The sequence below is a fragment of the Squalius cephalus genome (genome assembly GCF_949319135.1).
Source record: "Squalius cephalus genome assembly, chromosome: 12".
Taxonomy (NCBI): Eukaryota; Metazoa; Chordata; class Actinopteri; order Cypriniformes; family Leuciscidae; genus Squalius; species Squalius cephalus.
The window spans coordinates 20,838,973-20,862,976 of NC_137133.1; the positions used below are offsets into that span (position 1 = coordinate 20,838,973).

The 24,004-nt window shown below is 43.7% G+C and overlaps 2 protein-coding genes across 17 annotated transcripts in view; one reads left to right on the plus strand and one right to left on the minus strand.

Annotated features, from left to right (window-relative positions):
- The window catches only part of nrxn3b (neurexin 3b), an 812,755-nt gene that overhangs the window by 76,615 nt on the left and 712,136 nt on the right, over positions 1-24,004 (plus strand). The gene's annotated exons all lie outside the window — the stretch shown is intronic.
- Positions 6,800-13,542, minus strand: LOC307168733 (E3 SUMO-protein ligase ZBED1). Its single transcript, XM_079888958.1, has 2 exons — positions 8,772-13,542; positions 6,800-8,508 (listed from the first exon to the last, which is right to left on the minus strand). Exons 1-2 carry the CDS (start codon positions 9,768-9,770, stop codon positions 8,089-8,091), a joined length of 1,419 nt encoding a protein of 472 aa, XP_079745084.1. The 5' UTR covers positions 9,771-13,542; the 3' UTR covers positions 6,800-8,088.

Here is a 24,004-nt window from a genome sequence, read left to right on the forward strand (position 1 = left end):
GGCCTGTCTCTAGCACCCCGTACATTCACGAAGTGCATGGACATGGCTCTCGCTCCCCTGAGAGGTCAGGGAATGCGAATTCTGAACTATTTGGACGATTGGCTAATTCTAGCACAGTCAGAGGCAGAGCTTATCGCCCACAGAACAGTGCTTCTCAGCCACCTGGAAAGCCTGGGGCTCACGATCAACTGGACCAAGAGCTCATTGGTGCCCAGTCAGTCAACCTCTTTTCTGGGTTTGGATCTGGACTCTGTGGCAATGACGGCCTGCCTGTCGACACAGCGCGCGCGCTGTATTCGACGCCTGGCCGCGTCTTTCCAGCCGGGCAGCACCGCACCTCTCAAGACATTTCAGAGGATGCTGGGTTGTATGGCTTCAGCTGCAGCAGTGCTTTAGCTGGGTCTATTGCGTATGCGCCTGCTACAACGCTGGTTGAATGCCCGAGTGCCTCACAGAGCCTGGGCTTCCGGCGGCATTCGATTCAGAGTGACTCAGAGCTGCGTTTCAGCACTGAAGCCCTGGTTAGCGGCCGACTGGTACCAGCGGGGAGTGACAATGGGAGCCGTCTCGCACTGCAAAGTTATCTCGACGGACGCTTCCACCTTAGGTTGGGGCACTCTTTTCGAGGGAAAACCGGTCTTTGGCCTGTGGTCAGACCAGGAGAAATGCCTCCACATAAACTGTTTGGAGATGATAGCGGTCAAGAACGCGCTCAAGCGCTTCCTCCCACTCATACGGGATCACCATGTGCTAGTCCGCTTGGACAACATGTCCGTGGTGTCCTATGTGAACCGACATGGCGGGGTCAGGTCCAGGAACCTATGCAAACTGACAGAACGCCTTCTCGTGTGGGCTCATCGCTCGTTGAGCTCGCTCAGAGCCGCGCACGTGCCGGGCCACCTGAATGTCGGCCCAGATAGACTGTCCAGAGCCATCATTCCCCCGGGGGAATAGTCCCTGCACCCCCAGACAGTCCAGTCACTCTGGCGCCTGTTCGGCAGAGCTGAAGTCGACCTCTTTGCGTCGAAAGACAACGCTCACTGCCCGACGTTCTTCTCAAAAAGCGAGGACGCGCTGGCCCAAACCTGGCCCAGCCTCCCGCTGTAAGCTTTCCCTCCGATCTCCCTGTTACCACAGGTCATCACGAGGATAGCCCCGCGATGGGAGAACCAAGTCTGGTACCCAGAGCTAGTGAGGCTGTCGCACTTAGCCCCATGGCTGATCCCGGTGAGAAAGGATCTCCTCTCTCAAGCCGGTGGATCAATCTGGCATCCCCATCCAGAGCGCTGGTCTCTGCATGCGTGGATAATCAACGGATACCCGTTGACCTTCCAGAAGGGGTCGTAAACACGATCACGCAGTCTAGAGCTCCCTCCACGAGAAGGCTCTACGTGTCTAAATGGTCTGTGTTCTCTAAATGGTGCGCTACTAAGAGCTTGGATCCACGTACATGTGGGGTTCCGCGGGTGCTCTCCTTCCTACAGGAGCTGTTGGATAAGGGCAGGTCCCCTTCCACGCTCAAAGTGTATGTGGCGGCTATTGCAGCGTTCGCAGAGACAACGCGCAGCCGTGCAATATGAAGGAACGAGCTTATTATCCGTTTCCTCAGAGGAGCCAGACGGATGAATCCCCCGCGGCTCTCTAGAAGAGGGAACGAGTATTGCGTAACCTGCCGTGACGCGCCACGAGCTTTTGCGCTTCAGACTATGAAAACCAGATTCTCAGCCTGTGAGCCCTCCTTATATACACACTGGCCACACCCATCTTGACGGTTAGAAGGGTGTGGAGGGCGCGAAGCGCCCTCATAGGGTGTGACGTCACACAGAGCTCACTGGTAGGCTGCAGCAGTTGCCGCCAGGTAGCCAATGAGCACGCTTATGTAGCCTGCCATGGTCTGCCGGCTGCCGCACTGCGTTGACAATGAATACAAAATTAAGGATTATTTTTTGGCTTCAGATCTCGAAGAAAGAGAACTTTCCCGTAGCGTAAGCTAACTTACGCAATACTCGTTCCCTCTTCTAGAGAGAACCGAGGTTACATTAGGTAACCGAGTACGTTTTTACCAGTTGTTATCAGGGAATAACATACTGCTGGATGGTGCGATTGACCAGTCAGAATCATGTATTCCACAGAGCCGTGTAATAAATAGAAACAAATAAAACAAATAAATAAAAAAATTATGTATAAAGGCAAGTAAAAAAAATCATACAAAAATTGTACAACAAAATATTGCCATATTTGCATAGCTTTGCTTTACCAACAAAATACTATTGAAATGTAAATCATGTTAAAATTATGCTTTATTTAATGCATTCTTGGAGTAAAACGGCATGTTTTGATGATTGCTGGACATCAAAAGTCAAACTCTTTCTCTTGTAGTGGTCTCTGCGTGAAACTCCTACATTGTGATGTTGTCAGGTAGCAGGTGGGGGGGATGTGTTTGCCAGCTGAACTCAGCAGCAGGGCTTTGAACAACACAGCGGGCTCTGTCACAAACATTGCCACTAGTTGGGAGGGAAGATCCATTGTTGTGTTTTATTTTCCTTGTCAGAGTTGTGACAGGTGTGTTTATGTATCTGAGGCCGGAGTAATGCGTTCTGACAGACAAACGGGGGTGTTATCTTCTGTTGTCACACCTGATGGTCGGGACCAAGGCAGAGCCGATGGGTTTCGTTATAAAATATATATTTTCAATCGGCTGTCACGATGGGAGTCTCAGAGAGGGAAGGTTGTAGGATCTAAGTGTAGCTTTAGTTGTTGAAATCAAAATACAAGAATCCAAAGCTTGACAACAGCTCTCACACACACACACACACACACACACACACACACACACACAAACACAATAAAGCAGGAACCGCAAACTTAGACTTAGTGTAGGTGGTACGTAATTTTCAAACGCGATTTACCTTTTTGCGCCACTCTCTGCACATTTCATTTCCAAAACATTTACGCATGACAATCAATGTAATAAATACGCTGCTCACTGGACATTTCACTTTGAATGTGTCGCAAAACATACAAGAGAAGAGACAACGTCATTTTGCAGAAATGTTGCCACAGGCATGTTTTTCCAATGAACAGTTTGTTTGAAAGTTTATTTGAGATTTTGGGATGTAGAGTTATATTGTTATAGAGTTATACCACATATATTGTTTAGTGTATTTGTGTGTGCTCATTGTGTGTGCATCAAAATATGCTGTTAAAAAATATATTTACAGAACAGTATTGATGGTATATAAGTATGAAAGCTTGTATCTGCAACACGGAATAAAACAATTTAAAACATAATTGTGATTTTTTATCTGACAATTCTGTATTTTTTTCTCTCAATTGTGTCATCTCTCAATTCTGTCTTTTTTTCTCTCTCAATTGTGTCCTCTCTCAATTCTGTCTTTTTTCTCTCTCAATTGTGTCATCTCTCAATTCTGACTTTTTTTTCCTCTCAATTGTGTCATCTCTCATTTGACTTTTTCTTCTCAAAATTATTGCATGATATAAACTCGCAATTGCAGGAATATAGATATACGAGATATAAACTCGCAATTCTGACTTCTTTTCTCAGAATTGTGAGATATAAAGTCCAATTTTGAGGAAAAATGAAAAGAGTTTTTTTTTTTTTTCTCAGAATTGCAAGTTTATATCACGTAATTCGGAGAAAAAAAAGTCAGAATTGTGAGATGTAAACTCACAATTGCAAGAAAAAAGGTCATATTTGTGAGATAAAATGTCGCAGTTATATTTTTTATTTGTATTCATTGTTTGAAACAAGCTTCCATATATAAGTCATGAAAATATATAATTAAAAAAAAAATCTTGTCTGAGAAAATTAAGCCTATTTTAAGACCAGCATTTTTTTAAATTATATATTTTTATGACTTATATGGATATGACTTATATATACATATATATATGGAAGCTTGTTACGCACACACACACACACACACACACACACACACACAGACTCCCAGCTAACGTAAACAAACTGTGATTTTATCTGATGACACCTGAAATGGCCAGTGCCAAGTCTAATCAGCAAGGAGAATTTATTCCCCCCTCTCAGCACTATAAATTTAGACAAAAGGAAATGCCGCCCTTATTCTGACAAAGGCATAATTCATGTCAGATTGCCTAGACTAAATTACATTCCACATATTTTAACATACTGCCTGCTGACTGTCTAAGGAAGTGGATTGCCCAATAAAACCTTGATTGTTTTTAAGTTGGTTTCAAATTGTGTATATATCATCTATGCAAAATAGGACATTCATTTGCCTTGAAGTGTTTCACTGAATTGAATTGAAATAAGTGCAGAATGCATTGGTAGATTTAGTTTGAACCCCAGGTCATATTTGGGTAACCAATACTAGTTTTTTTGTGACCATTCAAGAAAATGAAGCTAACATTTCAGCATTAATGTTGAACATCACTGCAGAATGAAGTGGTTTTTAATGAATATAGAATTAAGTTTAAGTAATTTGTGCTTTTGAAAACTACTAAGTGCAAATTAAATATTAAACAAAAATATAACAAAATGCAAAATATAAATCGTTTGGGTGCCTTTTTTTCTACCTGCTGTGTCGTGTATCATGTTTTTTGCGGGTGTCTTTCCGTACAGGCATAAAGCATTGAGGGCATGATACATCAAAATAAACATTCCATTATTTTTCATCTTTCCAAAGAGATAAATAATTGAATATGTAAGGATGGATGGGTGGAGAGTTCAGAGAGAAGAAACACTCAGTGAAAATCATTATCATGATCATGACATCATCAGACTCTTTTAAGTCTCAATGTGGTAGCACACTGGCTCACTAGCTTAGCATGCAATCATAAATTGATGATTTTGCTGTCAGCAGGGATGTGACGCTATGCCCAGTCAAACCTTCATCAATGGATCTGGCTGCATGACGAGGGGAGTTTCATTGCTCCAAACCCCAAGCAATGCTTCAGTGCCATAACACTTTAGCACTCTGTCATTCATCTTCTGTACCAGCACTGCGCCCATGTCAGAGAGGCAATGCTTAGTTTGATGATCAAACATGAAGCAATGATTTATCTTAAGAATCGTATCTGACATGCACGCACTGTTTAGATTAGGTTTGTGTTGAAGAGCTGATTAGTTTTTTTTTGTTTTTTTTGCAAAAAGTTCTCTTAAAAAAAAAAAAAAAACGTCAATATCATCATATATGTACAAAATATTACAGTTTGTTGAGTAAATCATGAGCTTATTGATGCAAATTCAATCAATCTGCTGTTTTATTTCAAAGGTTACTCCTGGTCAGAGGTTTTTGTAAAAATCTTGTTTTTGTGGACAGTTAAGTTTAACCTTTAATGGTACAAGTTACAACACAGAAATATTTGGTAGTGCGTAAGATTTAACTTAGTCTTTGTCACAACCAGGCATAGCTGGTGCAGTGAATTTTGATCTTGACACATTGTAGCCATGTCCTTTATATGGTTGACACATATTTGAATCGGTGTCCTCTTTTCGTTTTCTGCTTTCTCTCCAATCATTTTCTCTTCTGCATCTTTCCAATAAAGAAAGACAAGCCATAAAAAGTGTATGCCTTGTGGTGAGATAAGTGCAGTTTAGTGTGTCTATAAAGCATCTGATGTCATGTTTTGGAAGTGTTCCTGACATGGAGGAAAAAGCCTTTCTCTCAGCCTCTCTCTCTCTCTCGCTCACTCTCGCTCATTCATTTTCTGACTAAATGGAAAGCTGTCGTTTTCATTAGGAACCTCCTACAACAGATGGATTAAATGCTTTCCCTCCATTTCGGTGCTTCACAGCTGGGAAGGCTTTCCAGAGCACTCACTAATTATCTGATGAGACTGAGTCGCTTCCACACTGGCATGCCATCAAAGGCAGCCATGTAGGTAGAACATGCAAGTAAAGCACAATGTTTTATAACATTAAATATCATGGAAACTCTGTATTGGGTTATGAGGAAACCAATGCATATTTAAAACCTATGTTTAAAGCTCTTCAGTATTGACTTAAATGCATATATGAGGTCAATGTCGCTGTCCTTGGTGCTGAATTAAAGAGCTCTGGAGATCCTGTACCGTTGTACCATTTTAGTGCACAGTAACTCATCCAGATGTGTGGTGTAATCAAGTGCATTTGTTTAAATTCAGGTGCCTGGATTGCACATACGGAGGGATGCTCTACAGTTAAAGTAAAGCATGCCAAATTGGGGAATTCTTAAGTATCCTACAAAAGCTAGCCTTCAGAACTGGCCTGCAAGATGGAGATTTATGCAGTTTGAACTTAGGAACTGCAAAACTACATAATTTCAAAACCTATGGTGGATTGCCTGAATGACTTGTTGAATGACCCGTCCCATGGAAGCCATCTATAATTACACAGATTTTGGGTTCCTCGGACTGCACTTGAATGTTTCTCTTAGGAGATGTTTACTTAAGTCTTGTGTTTTAAAAACAGCTAAACGGAGTGCTTGTCTGAGCTGGTTTCACTTGGCTTTAGCTGCATTCAGCTTTGCATTATATCTCTATGTAGCCTCTCTCACTCACAGGAGGAAGATGGACTTCCTCTAATGGCTGCACTGGCCTAAATAAGATTCGTCCTCCTCCCGCAGCAGTGGTGCTCCAAATGAATATGGGGTGTGGATGTACTTTCTAGTGACTGCAGTTTGATTCTGTGTCCAATGATGGTTTGACGTGGTGTAATCCTCTTTTCTTGATCTCTCCTCTCCATCTGCTTGATCCCCACACCCAACCCCCATCCCCCTTTCACCCCATCCGATTACACCGTGAATCCCATCCCATTGCCCATCAGTGCGGTACACAGTAATCACTCGACCACAGTCCTAACACATCCTCCACTTCCCTGTCCACCAGCCAACGTTCATAGTCTGTTTGTGTGTGTGATTTTTGGGGTGCACATTAAAATACTTTGGACAAGTAGAGGTCTGGGCCACTCGTGTTCTTAATCCTTGTTATTACTATGTTAATCCCACTGCAGCTCGGCTGGATGACCTCCTTCCTAACAAACATAGGCTACAGCCAAACTCCCCTATTTTGAGAGCATGTACTGAATTCAATAATGAGCATACTTCTTCACTGTTTATAAAGTACATTCTTTTGATATGCAGTATAAATACATTCCCAGATATTCTAGACCCACAATCATGGCATTGACCTTTGACCCATGTGGGGCCCTATATTAACGATCTAAGCTCATGGTCTAAAGCGCACAGCACAAGTGCACTTAGGGCATGTCCGAATCTACTTTTGCTAGTTTAACGACGGGGAAAATGCTTGTGCGCCCGCCACATGGTCTAAAGGGGGTTGTCCCTATTCTCTTAATAAGTAATGGGTGTGTTTTGGGCGTAACGTGCAATAAACCAATCAGAGTCTCATCTCTCATTCCCTTTAAGAGCCAGTTGCGATCGCGTCATGGCGGATTCACTATTTACATGGCAGAATTTGCAAGCGGAAAAAGTAACGCTTCTCGAAAGAGGAAACAGATCTGCTCGTGCGCGAGGTTAAAGCGCGCAAGCAGACCATCTACGGGACAAAGTATAGGTGTGTTGTGGACCCGCCTATAGGTGCACATTACTAACGTGCTCTTTAAATAACAAAAAAAGGTTTTCAGACCTGCAAGCCCATGGGCGAACAGATGGGTGCAAATGCATTTGCTATTTAACCCCCTGAGGTCGGCTATCGCGCCGGCGCGATAGGCTCGTTTTTTTTCCTTATCAGTGAAAACAAATAAATAAAATAAAATATTACTTTTTATTAAGCATGTAACGATTCACTGAACTCGCGATGCGATACGATTAACGATACTGGTTTCACGATACGATTTTCTCACGATTTTTTGTACAAAATGAGATTTAAGAAAGATAAATGAAAAAGTTTCCTTTTATTACTTCATTCTCACTCAGGCAAAATGCTGCACATTTCTTTCTGAAACTGAAATATCTTTGTCAAATAACAAAACTAAATTGAAATATTAAAACAAATCCCCAAAAAAATAAATACAAATAAAATAAATATTTTCATATAAACAAACTGAGGCTTTGCTGGTGCTCTTTCTTAGCTCAGAATCTTTTTTTTTTTTTACATGTTTTTTTTAAGAAATATCAGCATGTCCACATTCTCTGGCAGAAGCTGAGATCTCTGCACATTCACAATGTCCCCTGCTGATGAAAAAACCCTTTCACTAGGGACAGAGGTGGCTGGTGTGGAGAGATATGCTTTTGCTATACTGGATAGCAGTGGGTATAGCCTAGCATTCTCTTTCCACCACTTGAGTGGACAGCTATTGAGGGAAATGGATGTTTCAGCTCTGTACTTATTCATTTCTGCATCAATCTGACTGATGTGCTGTGCAACTGGTTCATCGAAAGTCCCTCCAAGGAGATCTTCCAATGCTGTTTTCTTGGAAGGAGGTTGTTTCAGCTCTGCTCCTGCTCTGTCTGTCTGGTCAAGAGGCTGCTCTGCTGCAGGGTGACCACTGGCACCTTCTTTGCCCTCATCCTGCACAGAGGAATAGCAGAAATAAAAAGACTAAGTAAAATCTAAGTACAACATTGACAGGAGTTTCACATTGTTATAAAGGCAAGATTTTAATATCATTTGTTATAATTTGTATCATAATACTCAGTTTAGACCAACACATTTGGAAACACATTTAGAAAAATATGCCATAATAATAAACAAATTATTTAAAAAAAACAATTTAGAGAAAGGGTAAAATAAATACAATTTAGAGAAAGAGTAAAATAAATACAATAGGCTACCTGGTTCTGCAACATCAGTGCAGCTTTCTCCTTCAGTCTGTGGAATACATCATCGCGTTGGTCGTTCTCTAGATGAGGCAGAGCCCGGAATCTGGGGTCTAATGCGGTGCACTCCAGCAGGTGGTTGTACTCTGAAGTGTATCTGTTGTAAAGGTTGTTCAGTATAGCTCTCTTTATGTTGCTCACAGTGGGGGAATCTTCTTCGTTGGATGCCATGTTATGCTCGATCATATGCTTTAAGGGCACAATGAGAGACACAGTTGGGTTTTTTTCATCACACAGCACAGTGGTGGCCGTTTTGAGTGGCTTTAGAAGCTTCACCATGTCCTCCGCATTACGGATGTCTGACGCATCCAAAGTATCGATGTCACGAACATTTCGTCGAACGTCGTTGCTCAGGAGAGTTGCTGTTACAGCCGCTTGCTGTTCGAGATAGCGTTCGATCATATCCAGACTGCTGTTCCAGCGCGTAGCGACATCGATGATTAACTTATGCGGTGGAAGCTCCAGTAGTATCTGTTTGGCTGCGAGCGCAGCTGTGGCTGTGGAGCTTCGGTGAAAGAAGGCAGCAATACGCCTCACTCTGCCCAACAAACGGCTCACACGGGGCACACTCAAACCCGCTTGGCTGGCTAAGTTCAAAGTGTGGGCAAAACACCTGATATGGGGGGCCAGCCCAGCCTCTCTGACAGCAACATCCATATTCCTCGCGTTGTCCGTGACCACAGCAATTCCATGGTTGGCCTTTTGAAGCCCCCATTCACTCACAGCTGATTTTAAAACTTCAGCAATATTAGCTCCGGTGTGTGTTTCGAACAATGGGCGAGTTTGGAGAACAAAATTAACCATTTCCCACTCACTGGTTATCACATGGGCTGTGACCGTAAGATAACTCTGGGTAGCCCTGGAGGTCCAGCCGTCGGTTGTAATTGATACACTATATGCTTTTCTGAGGGTCTCAACTACCTTAGATTTTGTTTCCCTGTAAAGCGCTGGCATGACAGTCTGGCTAAAGTGGGGGCGTGATGGGATGGTGTATTTGGGCTCCAATTTGTTGACGAGTAGCCTAAATCCTTAATTTTCTACGACAGAAAACGGCCTCATATCTTTTGCCATGAAAACATCGATACACCTTGTGATCTCCTTTGCTCTCGCACTCGTCGCCGCGAGTGGGGCTGCAAATCCGCCGGTCAGTGTGGTTTGGCCCACTAACAGGTTTTTACGTGCAGACGGCGGTGACTGGAGCTTCTCACTGTGGTGACGGTTTGTATGCTGCATCATGTTTGTTGTGCTATTGGTGTATATTAACATCTTCTTGCAGTATCTGCACACAGTTTTTGTTTTGTCCGTTACCACCTCACCGTTTTCATTTTTAGTCTTCGGAAAGCCAAAATGCCGCCACACTTCCGATTTGAATGAGGTTGGGGCATCCTCAACATCAACGTCATCTACACTTGCCGCCGCCATTTTTGCTACTGTTTAAAGCTATCTTGTTCGCTGCTATCGCGCCTGTAAAGCGGTCAAAATATAGGCTACTGCTTCAGCGCCCCCTGCTGTTTAAAACATGTATCGCGATTCTTTTAACATTCAACCGACACGAATCGTCACATATTTTCATCGATTTTCAACCGGCTCGGAGTGCATCGTTACATCCCTACTTTTTATCTTATATGCTTGTGTTATACATCAATCGATCCTGTTAAGTGTGTATTATTTTTGTGTATAACCGACACGAATCGTCACATATTTTCATCGATTTTCAACCGGCTCGGAGTGCATCGTTACATCCCTACTTTTTATCTTATATGCTTGTGTTATACATCAATCGATCCTGTTAAGTGTGTATTATTTTTGTGTATACTCACAATAAAAACAAAGTGTTGTGCTTTTCGCCAAATAAAGAAAAATAAACATGATGCGAGTTCTGCCTTCTCTCTGTCAGTGTAGTCCATTCTGAAACGCGTCCGAAAATGAACCATAACTCAGCGAATACTCAGTCAAACAGACATACAGACACACAGGCATGAAGCTTGAATTCTCTTCTTTTAAATGAAGTAATTTATATAAAAAACAAATATTCTCATCTTGTGAAATCTGCATTAAAAGAGAGCGATTCCAGTCGAGCTAATTAGAGCTCATTCAGATGTAATGTGACCCCGCCCACGGAGAGCGCGCGCTATTCAAACGCAAATGTCTGAGGCAATCCACGCAAACTGTGAACGCCCACATCAGCTCGAGAAAACACATCAGATCATTGTACTTGTTTACACAGTCTCGCAGCGCTGTGAGGAATAATACTATAATGGAAAATTTACCTCAGAAGTACGAGGAGCAACAGATCCGAGGCTATGGAATAATGTAGTAAGTTTTTTTTTCATTCTCAAGTGCGGCGCGTATCTGTGCATGAATGAATGAATGAACGGCAGAGATGCGCGCTGTTTACCACAACTGGCAAAAGACGGTTTAAATTTGAATCGTTTCTGTCTGTGAATGTTTCGCTTTTAGCAAACTGTATTGCTATAGGCTACGGAGTAAAAATCGAGTGAAATATGTTGAAATAAAATGTATTTGTATAAGCAACGTATTAAACTGCAAATTAACATTTATATTTCTTAAAATAAAAACTAAAGTTACTATGTTACAGACATATGAAAGACAACATTTCATTGATTAGTTTTGGATAGATTATACATTTTTACTGTAAAATATCTGCCACCTCAAATAAGCTTTTGTTTGCCAATTTTTGTCAAAAATAATCAAATAATATGTTATAGTGTTTATTCCAATGTAGCCTAGGCTATATTCAAGTAATGAATCCTTAACTTTGAAATATGTATGATAAAATGTATACTTTAGTTTTTACAAAGAAAGATTACACTTGAATTGTTGTTGTAATTGTAACCTTTTTAATAATAAAAATACAAGGTAGATGTAAACAAACTAATAAAAGGTAAATATAAGCCTTTTCTTTAAAATAATTTTTTATTGTGTTTTATTAGTGACAAATTTGGGGAGAGGATATATATTCCAAAACTGAAAATACAGTATGAGAATTAACTGCACAATTACTAGACATGTTTTCCTTGGATATTATAGGCCAATTTGCAAGCACAATTTGTGGAAAAATAAAAAAACACGAGATGCTTCCAACTGTTGCTCTTGCATTCTTTCTTGTGACACACCTGAATGAATGGCTCATTAAGTATGCGGGCCCCATTGTCTCCAGGTGCGAACCACTAAATATGCATGATCGTTGACGCCCACTCCGCATATTGCCTTTCCAGACAGAAAGTGTTTTGCAAAATTTGCTCTAGGCGATGACATCCATTAGCCAAAAGTCTTATTGACACATATTTAGAATGTGTTTTATGGCCTTATTTCAGAAACTTTAATTTTTAGTTTTTTCAATAACCATGCATAAACATTATTCTCTCAAAAATACAAACATGTACATGCATGGTGCTCACATATGATGGTAGCCCTGTTTGTGCTATATAGAGTGAATTTACACCTTTGCCATTAATATGTTTATAAGCAACTGAAAAAAGCACAAATGTCAGGGCATGTCAGAACATCTCAAGGACCCCAAAAACACCTTAGACCCCAGAGGGTTAAACAACGTGGCGCAGGATGTAAAAATGATAACTGCGTCAGGCTGAAACTTGCAAAAAACACTCGCCGTGCGCCTGGCGCTGCATTGTGCCGGGTGCATGATAGGGCCTGTGATCTTTGACCTACTGTAGGCTGTAGTAAAACAACAGCAAAATACCTTCATTACCCATAGCACTTACATAGCACTGGGGGAAAAAAAAATCCTAGTTTATTTTTTCCAGAGAGTTCTCTCATACAGAATCTCAGCCTAAAAGGTATTGTTCGCCTAGTGTATATTTAATACTGAGAATTCAGACATCCTACTCATTTGACATACTGCTTTTTCCATTCTGTGCAACAAGGAAGCAGTGTTGTAGTACTTGAAATTGGAGTCTGTCTTGAGTCTGAGTCAAAGACCATATTTTCTTGGTCTTGTCCTTGTCATGGACTTGGGAGCATTTAGTTTTGACTCAGACTCTACATTTATTTTCGGACTTAACAATCATCTGGTCTCTGCTTTGACTCAGACTCAACCTACTCAGATTTCGGCCTGGGCTCAAATGAACTGTTCTGGACTGCAACACTGCATATTCATGCAACAATAGTTTTTTTTTAAGACTATGGGAAATGGGATGTGGACTGGAATAAAAGTGGTCACAATAGTCTATTCTCATTATGTACTCCTGTACTACCTGTATCTGGCATGCTAGCATGGCATCAGTTGCAATCGTTTGAATTTTTTCATCTGTAAATCTGTATGCATTTTGTAGCTTTAATTATGCATGTGCTGGAGGAAACAACATCGCATACATCAGTTTTGTAAAATTGGAAATGAAAGGGACGGGGGTGTTACGAGGGCCCGGAGGCAAATGGTTCCTTCCGTTAATACTCTGGCAGCTTGCCAACAGAGTAAACACCAGTGCAGTACGCAGTGATAACCACAGTGCCTGGGACACAGGAAAGGTGGCGTTTTACATAAAACACATACCTTGCCTTAAGCAGCACCGCTGAATCCAGGTCAGTTCTCAGCTTGCTTCTCACCTGGAAACATTTGCTAAATGATCAACAGCTGTGCTGTCAATGCTGTTTTTTGCAAGATGCCCGGCCGACATGCGGACGTGTACAAATAACGCATTACTCCACACATTACATCACTTATATTGCTAAAGCACATTAGTAGAGGGACAAAAAAAAAAAAAACACAAAAAAAAAACCTCTGTTAGCCTGTTCCATGGAGACCTCCGCCTCCCTCGTCCCCTGGCTGATGCTGTGGGAGCACTAAGCGGGATTAGAGATGATTGAAATGCTGACGTGAGATTCATCCTCCAAGAAAACAATGGAGAAGAAGAAAGTTTAAAACAGTGGTTCTCAACTGCTGCAACCCAGAAACTAACCAAAAAATAGGCTTAACAGCTTTTAAAGGGAGGAGATAGCAATTTCTATGACTTTTGTTGTTGATTTTAAGAGTCAGCTGGTCATCCAATCAAACTCTTTGCCATTTTGGAGCAAATACATTGGTCACTTGGGAGAAGCTTTGCTGATTAGGAACTGTAGATGCTTATGTGGACATGTTATGAAAGAAAGTAAAGTAAACATGAACGAAACATGGTAGATAGTCTGATTTTAGACCGTGGTAGATAGTTCGTTTTCTCAAAGTTATAAATAATACAAGATTATTGAAGTAAGTTTTACATAAAAATACAATTTCATGTTTATCTCAATGTGTTACTTGCCATTTCTTTGTAATTGTGAAATTTGATTTCAGTGTACAATTGAAACAGGTATACATACTGCATGGTTTTTGTCAACCACAAAATACATTTATGACTCAAAATATAAAGACAAACTTGTGTTAATTACAAAAACTAAAATTACCATCTTAGTCCCGAGAAGCACAGGTTTAAAGCAGTTTTAATTCTAGATTTCATTCCCCTTTATTTCTCCTTATTGCTTCCTTAAACATTTTTAAGCCACAACTTCTAAAATATAAACAATATATATTTTGATAATTGTTTTGCAAGATTATTATGGAGAAAGTATTTGTCTAGATAATTTTCTTCAAACTAAAATTTATCATCATCTCCCCACCCTCATGTCATGATAACCTTTTCCTTGTGAAACACGAAAGAAATGGATGTTAAAACGTACTCGGTTACTAATGTAACCTCGGTTCTCTCTAGAAGAGGGAACGAGTATTGCGTAAGTTGCTTACGCATCGGGAAAGTCTTCTTTCTTCGAGATCTGAAGCCAAAAAATTATACTTAATTTTGTATTCATTGTCAACGCAGTGCAGCAGCCGACAGACCTAGGCAGGCTGTATAAGCGTGCTCATTGGCTGCTCGGCGGCAACTGCTTAAGCCTATCAGTGAGCGCTCTGAACGCGGCAACCAATGAGGGCGCTTCGCGCCCTCCACACCCTTCTAACCGTCAGAATGGGTGTGGCCAGCGTGTATATATTCAGTGCTCACAGGCTAAAATTCTGGTTTTCGCAGTCTGAAGCGCAAAAGCTCGTGGCGCGACACGGCAGGTTATGCAATACTCGTTCCCTCTTCTAGAGAGAACCGAGGTTACATTAGTAACCGAGTACGTTCTCTTACGAGAGGTTCTCTCGTATTGCGTAAGTTGCTTACGCATCGGGAACCCCTTGTCAACGCCGTGTGCGCCGAGCATCCAGCCCATGAATCCCAGGGAAACCGGGGAAAAACATTCTGCTGGAATATGTGGCCGGTCGGAGAGACGGGCCAGCACAGTACAAGCACTTCATGCAGTATATGAAATAGAGCGGCGCGGCCGGTCTATAAGCATATAACAGTGCAAAACAGTAGGGCCGGCAGAGCGAGCCCATACAGTACATAAGCACTCATAAGGGTAGGAGAAGAACGACATAGTCGGTCTCACATGAAGAGAAAAATCCCAGCGCCACAGAGAGGAATACGGGCGGCCAGCAGCGCGGGCCAGCACCGATAACAGCGCGTAACGGGAAATAGGAAACAGAGCGGATCAGCCGGTCTGAGTCAAACACTTCACCCTGAGTATAGTACCAGAATAGCGCCAGCATATGAACGTAGTCTGCACACGAGAACTGGGCAGAGCATACATGTCACTTATACTGACAATATTTTTGCCTGTAGGGCAGGAACTTCCAGGTTATAAAACCTCACGAATGTTGACGGGGAGGCCCAGCCCGCCGCCATACAAATATCGTGGATAGAAATTCCGCTGGACCAGGCCCACGACGAGGCCATGCCTCTAGTGGAGTGGGCTCTGATGCCCAGAGGGCACTGCAGGTGTTTGGAGGCATAAGCTGCTGCGATCGCGTCCACTATCCACCTGGACAGGCTCTGCTTCGAGGCGGCGAGACCCTTGGTGCGTCCGCCGAAGGAAACAAAGAGCTGCTCTGAACGCCTGAAAGCGGCGGAGCGCGTGATGTAAACTCTCAGCGCCCGGACAGGGCATAGGAGGTTATCACTGTCCCCATTATCGGATGCTGGCAGAGCCGAAAGGGAAATAACTTGTGCCCTAAACGGGGTTCCAATCGCTTTGGGGATGTAACCTTGTCTCGGTCTGAGAATGACTTTCGAGTCATTCGGCCCGAACTCAAGACATGCAGGGCTAACAGATAGCGCGTGCAGATCACCCACTCGTTTGACTGAAGACAGAGCTATCAGAAAAATGGTTTTAAGCGACAGGTACCTTAGATCCACGGATTCAAGCGGTTCAAAGGGAAAAGCCTTCAGGGCCGCCAGGACCAAGGACAGATCCCAAGAAGGAACCGAGGGGGGCCGCGGGGGATTCATCCGTCTAGCTCCTCTGAGGAAGCGGATAATGAGCTCATTCCTTCCCATTGCCCGGCCGCGCGTCGTCTCAGCGAACGCTGCAATAGCGGCCACATATACTTTGAGCGTGGAAGGGGATCTGCCCTTTTCCAACAGCTCTTGTAAGAAGGAGAGCACCCGCGGGACCCCGCATGCGCGCGGATCCAAGCTTTTAGTAGTGCACCATTTGGAAAACACCGACCATTTAGACGCGTAGAGCCGTCTCGTGGAGGGGGCTCTAGACTGTGTGATCGTGTTCACGACCCCTTCTGACAGGTCAACGGGTATCCGTTGATCACCCATGCATGCAGCGACCAACGCTCTGGATCCTTTCTCACCGGGATCGGCCACGGGGGTGGGTGCGACAGCCTCACCAGCTCTGGGTACCAAGTTTGGTTTTCCCATCGCGGGGCTATAAGAAGCACTGAGTGGTGCGTTTCTCTGATCCTCGAAATGACCTGTGGCAACAGGGAGATCGGAGGAAAAGCATACAGCGGGAGGCTGGGCCATGTCTGGGACAGCGCGTCCTCGCTCTTCGAGTAAAACTTCGGGCATTGAGCATTGTCTTCCGACGCAAAGAGGTCGATCTCCGCTCTGCCGAATAGGCGCCAGAGAAACTGGACTGTCTGGGGGTGCAGGGACCATTCTCCCGGGGGAATGTTGTCCCTGGACAGTCTGTCTGGACCGACATTCAGGTGGCCCGGCACGTGCGCGGCTCTCAGCGAGCGCAGCGAGCGGTAAGCCCACACGAGAAGGCGTTCTGTCAGCTTGCACAGATTCCTGGATCTGACACCGCCCTGTCGGTTCACATAGGATACCACGGACATGTTTTCCGAGCGGACTAGCACATGGTGATCCTGTATGAATGGGAGGAAGCGCTTGAGCGCGTTCTCGACCGCTATCATCTCCAAACAGTTTATGTGGAGGCATTTTTCCTGGTCTGACCATAGGCCAAAAACCGGTTTGCCCTCGAACAGAGCGGCCCAGCCTGAGGTGGAAGCGTCCGTCGAGATAACTTTGCGGTGTGAGATAGCTCCCCTTGTCACTCCCCGCTGGTACCAGTCGGCCGCTAACCAGGGCTTCAGTGCTGAAACGCAGCTCTGAGTCACTCTGATGCGGATACCGCCGGAAGCCCATGCTCTGTGAGGCACTCGGGCATTCAGCCAGCGTTGTAGCGGGCGCATTCGTAAAAGGCCCAGCCGAAGCACTGCTGCGGCTGAGGCCATACAACCCAGTAACCTCTGAAATGTTTTGAGAGGTACGGTGCTGCCCGGCCGGAAGGACGCGGCCAGGCGTCGAATGCAGCGCGCGCGCTGTGTCGACAGGCGGGCCGTCATCGCTACAGTGTCCAGATCCAAACCTAGAAAAGAGGTTGATTGACTGGGCACCAGCGAGCTCTTGGTCCAAAGACAGGCCGAACGGCAGGACGGTGTACTGATATACCTGACCGTCGAAGGCGAATCTCAAGAATGGCCTGTGACGGGGTATTATCTGGATCTGAAAGTACGCGTCTTTTAGATCGAGAGATATAAACCAGTCCCTCGGGCGAATTCGCGCGAGAATTTGTCTGGTTGTGAGCATTTTGAACGGTCTTCTCATAAGAGCCTTGTTCAAACGTCTCAGATCAAAAATTGGTCTGAGAGCTCCGTCCTTCTTGGGAACGAGGAAATAACGGCTGTAAAAGCCCGACTCGCTCATGGAAGGGGAAACCGGTTCTATAGCCCTTTTGCACAGAAGTGTAGCTATTTCTGCTCGAAGTAGATGTGCTACTTCCCCACAGTGGCGGCTGGTGCTAAAAAAAATTTGGGGGGCACAACAAACTGAATTATTAATTCATGACTGAATGTTGGCTTATTGCTAATAACAATTTAACAGTGATAATAATGTAGCTATCATTAGCCTAAAGTTTAGCTAAAACTTCAGCCGGTATAGGGTTGGGAAATAGCCAATTGCCAAATAAATCTGAATATTTAATTATTATTTTTCTATTTGAATAAAAAAATCCTGTATTTAATTTTTTTTTTTAATATTTAATATCCTGATCAATATTGTCCTACAAACAATATTCATATTGAAGGTTATAAAAACAAACATAGTGTAACCTTGCTGTCTATCTGCAGTCTATCCAAAAAAGGGGTCAAATCACATTACATTCTAACATTGCAACATTACAATCTAAAAACAAAATAATGCTTTTTAAAGAAGTAATTTACTAAACTTAAAAAAAAAAGAAGCTAATATCATAAAAGTACACATGTAGGTTTGAAATTCTCTAGCACATTTATGTTCACCAACAACAACAAATATTCAACAACAAATGTTTTAGCTAAATATATTTATAATTTAGTGCTAATGTATATTTAATCAGAATAATTGCGCTCCGTCTGTTCGGCGCGCATGCACGCGGCGGCGCTCGTTCACGGAAGTATAGCTTGCAGAAAGCTCGCCCACTCATGACATCAAACTGGAAATATTGACTTTCTAACATTTATAGATGGAGAATATGTCCGTGAAATGTAAGTTATGCACTGAGAAAATTATTGGATGTCACTTCAGCTTATGGCTAAATACTATTAGAGGTATATTTGTTTCCACCAATCGCTGCACAAGTGAAGTTTACGTATGATGACGAAAGCACGTTAGTGCAAGCCCTCCCGGGAACCCATAGAGAATGCATTGCAGTGCCTGCAGTTCGAAAAAAAAAATCTTTGAATGCAAGTCTATGGGAACACTCTGGGCGATTCTCAGCCAGAGTGAAATCGCCCAAAAAGAGGCGGTAGGCTACTCCACAGAACGTGACTTGGCGATGATTGGACTATATCCAGAGGCAGAACAACAGTGAGTGACTGCTAGCGTAACTCTGTGGTTGAATGAGATAGTGATTGAAAAAGTCCCTTTCACACTTTGGTGGTGCGTCGCCCGATCGCCCTAATGAAGAAACCGCTGCTGCTTCCCCATTCACTCTGGTCTCGATACGCGCTTGAAAGCGCGGAGGGCGGCGAGCGAACTGCAGCGTATAGCCCTGTTTTACTGTGCTTAGCACCCATTCTGATGCGCCTGGAATAGCTTCCCACGCTGTAGCGTGTGCAGCCAGGGGCAGAATGGCCTCCGGGCTCCGATCGCCGCGCATCGCGGGCTCGAGAGCTCGAAACGGAGGGGCGGGCGCGGCGCGCGCGCTCTTGGTGCTTAGATACGGCGTATCGCACGCAGCGATAGCTGGCCGTTTTACACACAGTGTCCCGGTGGCTTTGGACGGGGAACATATAGTGTGAGGCGCGACGCGCGATGGCGGCGTCGGGGCGAAAATGTTCGTTAGTATGTGTGAGCGCTCGAGGGCGGGCACAGGACTTGCATTCAAAACATGACCGGTCGTGCGAGGCCGTGTGACAGAGCGGGCAGTGAGTAGGTGTGGGCACAGAGAATTGGACACGTGACCTACTTTTAACACTAAAGCGGCTTTTGCCTGCTTTATGAGAGTGGGATCTGTGAGAGACACGGGATGTATAGTGCTTGTGTACAGGGGTGAGCACAGAAACGTGGGCACATTCACTGCACTTGAAACACATACGGCGTCAGCCGTGCAACCAGACATTATGCTCTTTTGAAATTTCTCTGGGTTGCCGTGAGAACGGCGGTTGCGCGCAGGCGAGCGGGTAGATATACCGGCTCGTTGACTGCGAGGTAAACAGCTGCAGTAGCCGTGGCAACGGGGACTGACAGAGCGTTAAGCTTCGACGGTGGTCCAGCCGCAGCGCTGCGGGACTTAACCGTCTTTTCTTCTCTCGTGTTTAGACGCTCATAAATACTCGAGCACCATGAGTAGGTGTGGTGCGAGAGGCGGGCTTGCTTTCTGTATGTAAGAAAAACTGGCCGCGAGCTCGGAGAAGCGAACAGCATAAATTTTATCTGCCGCGAGAGCCGGGATCGAACCCGGGTCTCTAGCATGATAGTCTAAGATTCCGCCACTGAGCCACAGGGGAGAATACATTAGCTTTCGGTTAGCGTCATCATGTCTTGTGACGGCGTTTGCTTGCAGGCGAGCGTGTATTTATAACAGGCTCGTATACTGCAATAGTAACAATTCCAGTCGCCTGAACTTAAGAGGGGACTGAGAAATGTGTGAGAAATGGAGGTTATAGTCCGGCCACGGCGGGACGAAAACACTCTGTTCCCCTTTCACCGGTGAGTGACGCGCGAGGATGGAGTAGCTTTCTTGTAACGTAAAGAGAGCTCCAAGACCGTCCGCTCCTGCCATCCCTTGTGAGCGGCGCAGTTTGCGCGGCTCGAACAGAGGGAGAGGAAACTCGCTCCGAGACCGTCCGCTTCTGCCATCCCTTGTGAGCGGCGCAGTTGCACGGCTCGAACAGAGGGAGAGTACGGGTATCTATCACATTCGCCTCATCTCCTGACGCGGCGGCGGCGCGGGCGAGAGCCGGCGGTTGAGCGGCCGGGAGGGAGAGGGCGAGAGAGAGCTCGAGGGAGAGGTTCTGGCGAGCTCCTCAGTCACAACAGTCTCCGGTGGTCGCTGCGAGCAGCGCTTCTTATTGCGCGGCCCGGCAGGGACAGGCGGAGCGACAGCTTGGTCGAAAGCTTCAAGTCGAGCCCGCAGGGTCGACATTGAAAGCTCTTCGCACTCGGGGCAGTGTTTTCACAAAAACGCCTCGTGCTCTTTTAGAATACACAAAGTAACAGTAATAATGTAAAGGATATGTCGCCGGATAGCGTAGCAGGCACGGATGGCTGAAGGCGGCGAAGACGGCCGGCTTCCTCAGGCGCTGTCCTAAGCTTGCTGGTCGCTGGTTTCAACGGCGGCGGCTCTCAAGATCCAGCGATGCGAAGAGCTTCGCTGAAGACAAGAAAATCAGAATTTTAGCCTGTGAGCACTGAATATATACACGCTGGCCACACCCATTCTGACGGTTAGAAGGGTGTGGAGAGCGCTCACTGATAGGCTTAAGCAGTTGCCGCCGAGCAGCCAATGAGCACGCTTATACAGCCTGCCTAGGTCTGTCGGCTGCTGCACTGCGTTGACAATGAATACAAAATTAAGGATAATTTTTTGGCTTCAGATCTCGAAGAAAGAAGACTTTCCCGATGCGTAAGCAACTTACGCAATATGAGAGAACCTCTCGTAAGAGAACTGTTCTTTTTCCTTACAATGAAAATGTAAACCACATCTTTTGTACACATTTACTGTATATTGGTCTGTGAGATTATTTTTCTGAGCCAGAACTGCCACCCAAACAAACAAATACAAATAGGTACATGACTCTTTTTTTTTTTTTAATCAGATTTAGTCTAAAACTAAACTTTTTTTGCAACATTATGACTGTTTCTGGTGTCTAGAGGTCCTCCCTGACATTCTACAGTCATCGTTATGAGCCCATGCACACATAACTGCATAGTGTATCATTATAGACCATAGTTCGCACATTTAGTACCACACAACATGTCGAAGATTTATTGCCGTATTGCTCAAATCCTCATCATTATAACTCACCTCCTAGTCCCAGTGCTGCAATTTCCCCCCTTGCAGAGCAAAGAGATAAAACAGAATAGGTTTCTGGGTATGCTCAAAACTGCATATTGTGCATTTACTCCGTTCTGTTTTCTCCTGGTTTTTGAAGCTAGGGTAGAGAATGAACCAGAGAGAGAGAGTGATTCAGAAGAAGAGAAAAAGGCAGTGGGCCTCTGGGGCTGATGGGAATATTCATCTGCATGTTTCAAGTTTGCTGATTAACAAATATTTGATTTTTTTCCCTCTTTGTCTCTCCTCCTTTGAGGCATTTGCTCAGTCTGTTTGTTCAGGCAAACACTCAGATTAAGACCATGATGGAAATGAACAGGCTCTGGAATATCTTGTATTGACTCTGTGTGCCACAGGGACGGAGATTAAGTCCAAACTAGTTTTTACAAAGGACACTCCATATCCAAAACACAACATTGTGAAACCTACTGAGGAAGTTTTCAGATCAGAACTTTAGAAAGAAAGGTTTTCTCTAGACAGCTTGTTAAAAGCTTTTATGGTGCATGATCCACTGGATCTATATTCTCTCCCTGGTTTGTCAATAAAATATAGTGTGAAGGGCCCTGGTGAGACCAATGGATGTCAATAGCACTCTTCGCGGAGAACTGTTGGCTTTCTCTTTATCTTTCTCTGAGAAGGAACTTGGCAAACCTGAGCATGTGTCATAGTAGACGATTATGTTAAAGGAAAACTACCAAAATTGCAGCCATTCTCAGACTCACTAGGAATGGAAACCAGTGGACAAAGCTACTTTTGGCCCTAGTTATTTAAATGTGCCTGGACCTACAGTTCACAATTCATTAGCGTAATTAGCACACAATTGTACACGTTAATTGTACATTAATGTACTCTAAAATGTAGACAATTCACCACCATAAATATATATATATATATATATATATATATATATATATATATATATACAGTATATATATATAATTAAAATGAGCTGTAAATGCCTAGATCTCTTTTAGCAACAGACCGGGAAAAATGTAAGTCCTTTTCACTCTTTTAAGAGCCTCCAAAATCGGTCACTGGTGAAACATCTACTGTCAAATAATACTATAATGTGGAATTTGTTGTGAATGTCATTTCATATTGTCTTTAAATCTGCCAAATGTCAGCGACTTTATAACTCAGTCTCCATTTTTAGCTTCTACGTAAAGCATGTAATGATATTTAATAGGACATAAACGAGATGGTTGACCATAAAATGTGACCTTAGCATCGTGCAGTGGCTCTAAATCACTCAATGGTTCTCTGCGTCCAAAGATGGATTTTGAATGGAAAATGTGCTGTGGAATAATGAACTGTTCACTTCCTCTGTGCTCTGCTGCTGTACTGTAACTGGAAGTGGCATTTTCTCAAACTCCTGTCTATATGTTAACTCTGCTGTCAGAAGGACTTACCCTGTGAGCTACCAACAGCTGTTGGCACTGTCTGTGTTTGTGTGGAAGTTTTCTTGAGGTTATATCCTTAGCTTTGAGGTCACATACTACTACTCTTTTGCTGGACATTATTATCTTTCAGTGTGTCTCAGTGCACAGTTCTCCAGAGCTCTCTCTTTCTTTGTGTTTAATGGGTGTATGTGTTGGTTGAGAAGTGTTGAAGCTATATTTCCTCTTTCTTCTGAACTTCTGAACTTGTGTCATCATTTACTCACCCTCATGTCATTCCGTTGAATACATGAGAACTCAGAGAATGCTCCTGAAAGCAACCATTATATTCTAAAGAAAGAAAATAGTTATAGTTATTTACACCTCATTAGAAATAGATAGTATGCTTTCTATACTGTATGCTTTTAAAAATGACACACTGCCTTTTCTCTAGTCAACTAAAAGTCATGTACTTATTTCCAATAAAGTTGTTCTGTTTGTTTGAGCATCTAGAACACCCCAGCACAACAATGGCCAGTGGCATGTGTTTGAGGCGGATGTGTTTTATCTGACCAGATGGGGGAGTGTTTGGGAAACCTTTCTGAAAACAATTATTACTTTTGGTGAATCACCTTTTAGTATACATACATATATTGTAATGTATTGGGTCCAAGCATGACAAATGTAGATAATAATCAAAATTCAGTTTATTAAAGTAAATTAAAGATAATCCAAAAGTTGCAAAGGCAATGTAACGTAACGTAACACACATAAACAATACCGGACAAAGACAGAGAACTAAAGAGAACCTTAAATACACAGGATAATAATGAGACAACTAAAAACAACTGAGATGAATAATGAATGTCCATGGTAACAGATTCGTGGTGGGACATAAAGCAAAGGGAAACATGTGATTGAAGA